This window comes from Schistosoma mansoni, chromosome 3, assembly GCF_000237925.1.
Source record: "Schistosoma mansoni strain Puerto Rico chromosome 3, complete genome".
NCBI lineage: Eukaryota > Metazoa > Platyhelminthes > Trematoda > Strigeidida > Schistosomatidae > Schistosoma > Schistosoma mansoni.
In genome coordinates, this window is record NC_031497.1 from 4,852,799 (window position 1) to 4,861,645 (window position 8,847).

Below are 8,847 nucleotides of genomic sequence, written 5' to 3' on the forward strand. Positions count from 1 at the left end.
ATTGATTGATTACATTGTGTACTATTGTAACTAAATGTATGATAGGTATCAATGCTAAGGTTTGAATTTGATCGTTTCAAACAAATTGAGCATTATTTGGAAAGTTAATAATGAATGTTCTTTTTTGTTACATCCCTATGAATAGACAAATTGTATTTCTGACGTTTTGTGACCTAATATAAGCAACTTCTTCAGAGCAACTCATCAACATATAACAAAAGAAATATACTATTAAACGTGTGATAAGATTATCTATTCTTTTTTCTTTTGAAAAATATAACTGTTATATCCTACTGAGTTTGTAGATATATTGTTAGATAAGGTTACTTAGATAATCAGGCAAATTATTTAAAACAATTATACTGTTTTATAGAATAGGGAAAGATTGATTGTTAAAAGCATTTTAAGTTTATCCATTTAAATGAATTGAGAAAATATTTTATAGTTTTTTTTAAAGTAATTTAGTAAAATTAACATCGTCGATAATCTCAGTAAGAAAGTCTAGTTATTAGAATTAACAATTGTTTCTATGAAGTCTTTGAAATGTTGTGACGATTTGAAGGAATTTTGCAAAAAAAACCTAAGTAGAAATATTTGATTGTTGATAGGATCTGCTGGGGGAAGACCCGACCTCTCTCTAGAAATGCTCTCACACGGCCACGCGTATACAGCCTCTACCAGGGAAGTCCTGCTCACTGCCTTCTCGTGGCGGGGATATTGTTCACGAAATTGAGAGGACGAAAAGCGAATGGCCGGCGCTTTAACCGGGTTGGTGAACACGGTGCGTTCATATAGGGGAGTTGAAAAACAAGGGTGCACATGGGCTCCAGTATCCTAAGGGAACAAATAGCGTACGAACCAATCGTCAGTCACCGGCTACCATGGGACTGCATCTCCTCACGATGCTCCACTGCCTTGTGGATCAGACCTTTAGGTTGAAGGCTCCGTGTGTGGCCCCTTAAGGAAACCACCTATTTCGGTCTGGGCACCAGTATCGTAGCCCTCACACAATTAAATGAAATGACAATTTTCTGTGTGGCGCATATATATCTGATGCCCCCTTGTACTAATATTTATGTGTTCAAATAAATAAATATCTACATGATAACTATGAATTCATTCATGCATCCGTACATATTAAAGGAACGATTTCATTGACTAAAATTATATCAAGTTTGATAAGCAAACACTGAATTGGATTTCCACTATCCAAGATGACTGGTTTTATTCACTATATGAAGATTATTCTGATAAAAAAGAACGAGATCTAGTCACTGTTTGGTAGAATTTTTGAAATATAGGAGCGTAACCACTTTTTAGGGAATGTCAATAGCCGTATTTAAAAAAAAATTAATGTTCAAAACTTTTGTGTTTTAAAACATTAGGTAGATCATTCTATCCAGATATATCGTTACACATTCTTTTATGATCTTTCAATAGTAAGTGCTTGGTCCTCTGTTTAGTATAAATGTACTGATGACGGCTATTTAAAATAGTCTCTCGAGATTGTCTGAAAGATTTTATTTCTGATTAAACCAACTTCTGAACTGAATTTTAATATCGACTTCGTTGTCAGTGTCACAATCCATAATGATCTCTATTCGTGTTGTCAGTGGAGTGAAATTTAAAGTCAAGGGATAGAAGGGCTATGTCATCCGTGAATTGCAAAGCGTCTGGTTACATCCAACCTGTCTATTGTATTTTGTGTTCCCCTGAGATTTGGAGGTTTTCATAATCCAGCCTACCACTAGAAGAAAAAGAAAGGGAAGAGTAAGAAACCTTATCTGACTTCAGTCCTCACTTGGAATGCGTCACAAGAATAAACTGGGAATAAAATCCGATTACATTTTGGAGTTCAGGTTAGAAAAATAATTTAAACAATAACATACTGAATTCCACTTCTAATCGTTTCCTATTCAGATAGTTACTTTATTTTTTCTGTGGCGGTAAGTTAACTCACAACTAATATTCATAAATTTAACTATCATATTTACAAGATTCTCATTTAAAAAACACTTTTAAGGTGGTAGAATTTACTCTCAACTGAAATACAATTGATATAAACAATTCAGATCAAACTAAACTAAAGGTCACAAATAAAGCCTTTTCACTAAGAATAAAGATAAGTTCAAATTAAACGTGTAAGTGGAAATGTATTATTTGTCCTTTACAGTTCACCAGTTAACTAATTACTTGCGGTTTATGATTTTATTGCACCCTCGCTACAACAACGAGGAAACCCGATTGACTTACCGACGTGAAAAAAAGAATTTATATAAAGAAATGTAAAATTGTAATGAAAAGGGCTAATGAACGGAAAGGGATATTTCCATTTAACTATATTGATAAAGCAGACGGACACAGTAGTTTGTCTTATAAATGCAAGCAGACATTTGTTGCAGTCCACTCATGTTCATGTGCTACAGTTGGATTCACTACGGTTTATCACGGGTAGAATAGACAAGCAATACGGTCTACCTGTAGTATAATTTCACTTTCCTACCATATTCAGAAACTTTTATGCAAGCCAAATCGCTGGTGAGCTGTTTAATGAATGCACCGGCATAGAATGTGGAATTCTCTCCCAAGTATATTGTATATGTATATATGAAATGCACATATCAGAGACATATACATTCTAGTGATACACACAGGCATAAATGGGCGTGGTCGCTAGTATGCGTTACATGCAATCACAGAATGCATAGACATGTCTATAGCTCCCGCTCGTAAGTGTATGTCACATGCATATAGAGTGTACAGTCCGAGACCCATACATTCCATACTAAACACATAGGTTAAATGCGATCACCCCAGACTTTAGCCCAGCAGCCTCCAACACTGAACGAATAACAGGTAATCAAGTCAATTCGCAAATAAGTCGTCGCAAACGATGTCCTCCCTCATTCTCATAGCACAAGCAAGGTTGGTGTCGACCACTGCGCACTGGCTACGGCACAGTTTGTGGTCCGCACTCTCCCCCGCCCCAGTGAGACCTAATGGTTCTATTCAGAGATAATCCGGACAGAGACCAAGAGGGAATTTCCCTTTTCCTTGTAAAACCACATTTATCTTAGCAAAACTTTCACTTTAACCTATATATGAGACAGAGTGGAGGATTAGCCCAATCAATCAATCAATCTTAGCTCATTGTGAAAGTGTGCCCTGCTATACGAGGAGCACTAAGGAGACGTGCGAGTTGGTCTTTGCCTTTCCTTATGTATGATATACTTTTGAACACTACAAGTACTTTAGGGACAATCTCCCGAGGAGGTATAGTATCTCTCATGAAGGGCAAATTGCATACCTAAGACTCACATTCAGTCAGTCAACTATCTGGAATATAGAACGTAGCACGTATATGCATCTGTTCAGATGACCGCAACATATTAGCTCAGCATGACGAAAATATTAAGATAAATCTCAGAATAGAAGTAGAATAATATCAGTAGCAGTAGAAAACACTTGGTATGGGAATGAAAAGAATTGTAATAACGTTTTCAAACTGTGGGCCCTAAGGAAGACAAAGAGTGAATGCATCTGTCTCATTGCGATCGATTCTGAGCCATGTCACTCAGTCTTCAACTACTGGCTACGGTAATCGAGCGCACTCCAACCAGGCAGTCTTTACGTACCTAAATGCTCTAGATCAACAGTCAGTTACTTTATGGACTGGTGCTATGTTATGATTCAACCATCCCTTGCTTTCTTCCACACCACTACACCAGATAACATCGCCCGTCAGTATTTTGGTACAGGTAATGTGTGTCTCGACTAATTCATTTGGTCAAGGTTCTTACCAAACGATTTACAATGCTTACTTATTACACTGTGGCTAACCTTATCATCCTTCACTCGGTGTTCACATCTTACATGTACAGTGCTTCGAAGACACCTACAATCGAATACTAATAACCTGCTCTTAATAGCCATGTTGTACATTTATAAATTAGAACAGAAGGAACTTCTATTCAATCCTTTGGTTGGTAAACTGATATCTCACACACCAAAAGTGAGACCTCGTGGTGAAAGCTAATCTGGTTTTCTGAATCCATGCCGGTATTTCATCAGAAACCAACCCTCTAAATCAGATAAGACTTCCAGGATAAGTCAAGTGGTCAACTCACTCAACTCCTACAATGCCTATCATGGGTTTAGGCGTTGACACAAGCAGATAGATCCTGAAGGAATATTTTGCATTCCTATTGATACGTGGTGATTAATTTACTATTTGTAATTACAACAAAATGTTTTTTGTGTTTCTTTTATCTGGACATTTCCGATTAATTTCGTTAATGCAACATTCATATTTTAATTATATAGAGGATCACATTCACTTGGTATTGTTTGCTTGAATCTTACCATTAATGTTTATGACTGAAATTGATCAGTCTCTTATTGGCATATATGCATACTGTGAGTATTGCCTCGATATAGCCTTAATTCACAAGCATTATAAGGCTATATCGAGGCAATACTCACAGTATGCACATATGTCAATTAGAGACTGACCAGTTGCAGTCCTGGACATCAATGGTAAGATTCAAGCAAACAATACCAAGTGAATTTAAACTTCACACCATTGCACAAGCAAGTGGCTATCAGGACTCAGTAGCTGAGTGGATGAAGCGATGGTATTTGAAGCGAAAGATACTGGGTTTGAGTCTCAGAGTGAACATCAACACTGAAATGCAGGTACATCCAGCTGACGAGTCCCAAATAGGACGAAACGCGCGTCCTGTATTCTACTGCTAGCCACTATCCATGTTCGCTTATATATCGAGGATTGTCTATAATTTTTAAGAAAAGGTGGACGTTTAATGCATAAACTTATATTAACTAGAATGCAGTTAAAATGTTGAACGTATGCGTTAGCTATTTCTTTATCAATTCAAAGAATTCTCATCAATGAATTGTTTTTATTAGTTCATCAAATAACACAAGTTACTAATAAAGATCATCTGAAATGACTGTTGAAACATCTAAATTAACCTTTTTTTTAAATGAATAGTCAATTAATTTTCAGGACATCTTCGTATATTTTATTAGTTGAGATTATGATTCAATTGAAGCTAGACCACCATGGAAAACCTGAAAGCACTGTTCAACCGTTTCATCTTATTGTTGGACTCCTCAACAGTGCGCACCCACGATCTCTCCTCTCGAGATTCCAAATCAGGACCTATCAGTCTCGCACGCGAGCGCCTAACCTCTAGGCCACTGATCTGGCCGTCATCGAACGGTGTTAATGTTTAACTTCAGCCGATCCACGAAATTGAGCGACATATCCACCATTGTCTTCAGTGAGTTACTATCTCACAACAGACCTGGTTGAACTTTATTGGTCACTGCTTCTCACTAGAACTTCAGGAAATACCTCCTAAAGCCAGTCACTTTTTCATTTATATTTGAATATTTTAAATAAAACAATTTACTATTCACTTAATTAATCTACTACATTTCAATAATTTTATTTGTAATATGACACTTTTTTTCAATTATACCATAACGTCATTCATATGATGTAAAGTACTTAGACTGTATTGACCCGAGTTTCTAATACCTTTTATTATATTCTGCATATGTTTTCCACACACAAAAAAATGTGAAAAAAAACCACATACAATGATCAAATTAGCATTTTTTTTTCCTTTTCGACATATATATGTATATAGATACGAATAAGTTATTCACTACCCTACAGGTATATATGTTTTTTGTATTTTTTTCAAAGAATAGAATTACATTCTTCAGACATTTTATAGTCTCTATTATCGAAACTAAATTTGTCAAGTTTCATTTAGGACACAAATCAATAAACATATGTTGTTTACATGTAATTATGGTAACCCCTATCTCTCTCTCTCTCTTTTGTATATATATATAAAGTTCATAATCCAGGCACCAAAATATATTTCTCTCCAAAAACCAATTAGAATCTTAGAAATATAAATGAAATCTTCTTAAATACTTTTTGTTTATTGCTTATTTGATTTTATTACATAACATAATCATCATATTCAAAGAAGGTATTACATAACCACAATGGATATATCAAATCCTTCAGAGAAATCATCTTCCATAATACCTTTATCATTTATATCGAATCAACAAAAAATTAAACGTTTAAAATTATTACAAGAATTAGAAAATCGTAAATTTCAATTAAATTATAATCGTTTAATAAAAGAACAAAATAAAATTTATAAACAACTTGATATACAACGTTTACAATTTACAAGAAGATTATCTGAAACAAATTTCATTTTAGATGATTCATCAAAATTGGATAATATAGATTCAAAAAAGATAAAACAACCATCTATACAGAATGATGATCATGGTAATTCAGATCATCGTTTACATTCACAAGATAATATTCATGAAAAAGATCATTTAAATCAACCATTTTGGTTACGTTTACGTTCATTAGGTGTACCATCAGATGAAGATATATTATTATCTGCATTAACATGTAAAAATATGAATATTAATGATAAATTAGAATCTGATGTTATTGATGAAGACGATGTATTTGAATCAAATTCTAAATCATCAATAATAAAAAATTCAAAAAATATACAAAAACAACGTTCATCTAGTGTAACAGGAGCTGATGAATTCTATAAAAATCTATCCAAACCCCATAATAATAATCATAATCATCCTATAAAACGAATAAAACGTTCATTAAGTTTAGAAGAACAAAAACCTAATTGGTTATTAACATTAAATCAATTAAAACGTGAAAAATTATTACGTAATCATTCAAATACACAAGAAGAAATTACAGCACTTGTTAGAGGTAATAAATTTTATAATAATAATAATAATAAACGATCTAATATACTTACTATAAAATATCAATCACGTAAGGATCGTTTAATTAAATCACATAGACATACTATTGTTGGTATAACAAATGAATTAACACCAATATAATAGATAAGAACCTTATTGAGAGTAATAGTCTTCTTTTCTTTTTACAAATGATCCATGTTTTTGTTTCATTTAACTGAGGTTTATTGTTTTCTTGTAATATTTACTATTTTCTATAAATTGTAGTAAGTTTCTTTTTTTATGATATATTCAGTATAATCTAATAAATATATATCTTTGTATTTAGTTGAATAGTTGGTTTTTTCTTGGTACGGAACTCCTCAGCAGTGAGTATCTACCATCTTCCACCCGGAAACCAAAGCCAAGACTTTCGGTCTCGCGAGTGAACGCCTAATCTCTGGTACACTGAAGTGCGATCCATTGGTGTACATTTTAACTCCAATCAATTTTGGGTGTTTCAAATTTATTATTATTTGTTATTTAAACACATAAATATTGGTACAAATGGGCACCAGATATGTATGCGCCACATAAATCTTATTTGATTTATGTGAGGGCTGTGATACTGCCCGGGTGCCTAGACCGAAGCAGATGGTTTTCTTAGGGGACCACACACGGAGCTTTTGACTTAAAGGTCTGATCCACAAGGCAGTGGAGCATCGTAAGGAGACGCAGTCCCATGGTAGCCGGTGACCAACGATTGATTCATACGCCATTTGTTCCTTCAGGATACTGGAGCCTATGTGCACCATTGGTTTGTAATCAGGGTTTTCCAACTCCCCTAGGTAGACTTTCCGTGTCCACCAACCCAGTTAGTGAGCCGGACATTCGCTTTTCGTCCTCTCGATTTTGTAAACAACAGTAGTGCCACGAGAAGGCAGTGAGTAGGACTTCCCTGGTAGAGGCCATGTGAGAGCATTGCGAGGGAGAGGGTGTGCCTTCCACACTCTCGGCCGTACCAGGGCGTTCGGGGGCCTTATCATCTGCATAGGAAGTTGTAGAGATTGTAGTATTTTAACAGTTGAGTTCATTAGTCAGTCTAAGCTAGATTATTGGTGAAACACTGGACGGCCGTTTTGTCCTAGTATAGAATTCTTCAGCAAAGCGCACCTGGGTTAAAGTCCGAAGTTCTGGATGCGCACTGCTGAGGAGTCTCATATTAGAACGAAACAGCTGTCCACTTTTTCGCTGATGATCTAGCTTAGATTAACTCGTGAATTCAACTGTTAAAATTAATTATTTATATTAGATATGAATCGATTAATTAATATGAAAAATGGTTTTTTTCTTTGTTTTACTCAAATTCAATGATGCTATCCGTTAAAATAGTTGAGTAATTTATTATGTAATTACATCTACATACTATATTTTCATGATATAGCAGTAAGCTAATATTTTGATTAATAATTTAGACTGATTGTCAGTAATAGCTTAGTAGGCTTTCTATAAAAGCTTAATATGAATTGAGTAATCATTGAGAACTAAATTAAATCTAGGATTTGTTCTCAAAGTCAAATCAATTGACCAGGTTATATATATACGACTAATTTGAAATCCATAATTAGTTTGAATTACGATCAAATTATGATTTCCTATCGATTATCGTATATTTTCATACAAGTTGGCATATTTTACGAATGACGGTTTAGGTTCGAATATTGAAAACAATCAATGAAATAGTGATTTAGTGACTAAATCATTCAACTATCAACCATTGTTTCACAGGTTCAAGCATTTTTATCGATTATCAGAATGGGGATTTGTGGAGATTGTAGTAATTTTAATATTTTCATTCATGAGCCGATTTAATCTAGACTACCATTGAAAACCTGAAAGCACTTTATTCTTGATTCGGTTTTGATGCACAGAGAAAACATTAGAAACTTATTCTTCGAAATTTGGCCATTTTAGACGAAAACTATACATTTGATAGTATAATTCTCCATCATCTTAACGCCATTTTTACTAACTTTACTCCTTCATCACATGTTCAATATTGGAGTAGAA

General features: G+C 34.3%; 1 protein-coding gene across 1 annotated transcript; it reads left to right on the top strand.

Moving 5' to 3' along the window:
• Positions 1-6,045: 6,045 nt before the first annotated feature.
• Positions 6,046-8,515, top strand: Smp_137810 (hypothetical protein; the record flags this gene model as incomplete). The annotated part of the gene is made up of 2 exons (XM_018798978.1): positions 6,046-6,798; positions 8,462-8,515. 2 exons carry the CDS (start codon positions 6,046-6,048, stop codon positions 8,513-8,515), a joined length of 807 nt encoding a protein of 268 aa, XP_018650813.1.
• Between the last annotated feature and the right edge of the window lie 332 nt (positions 8,516-8,847).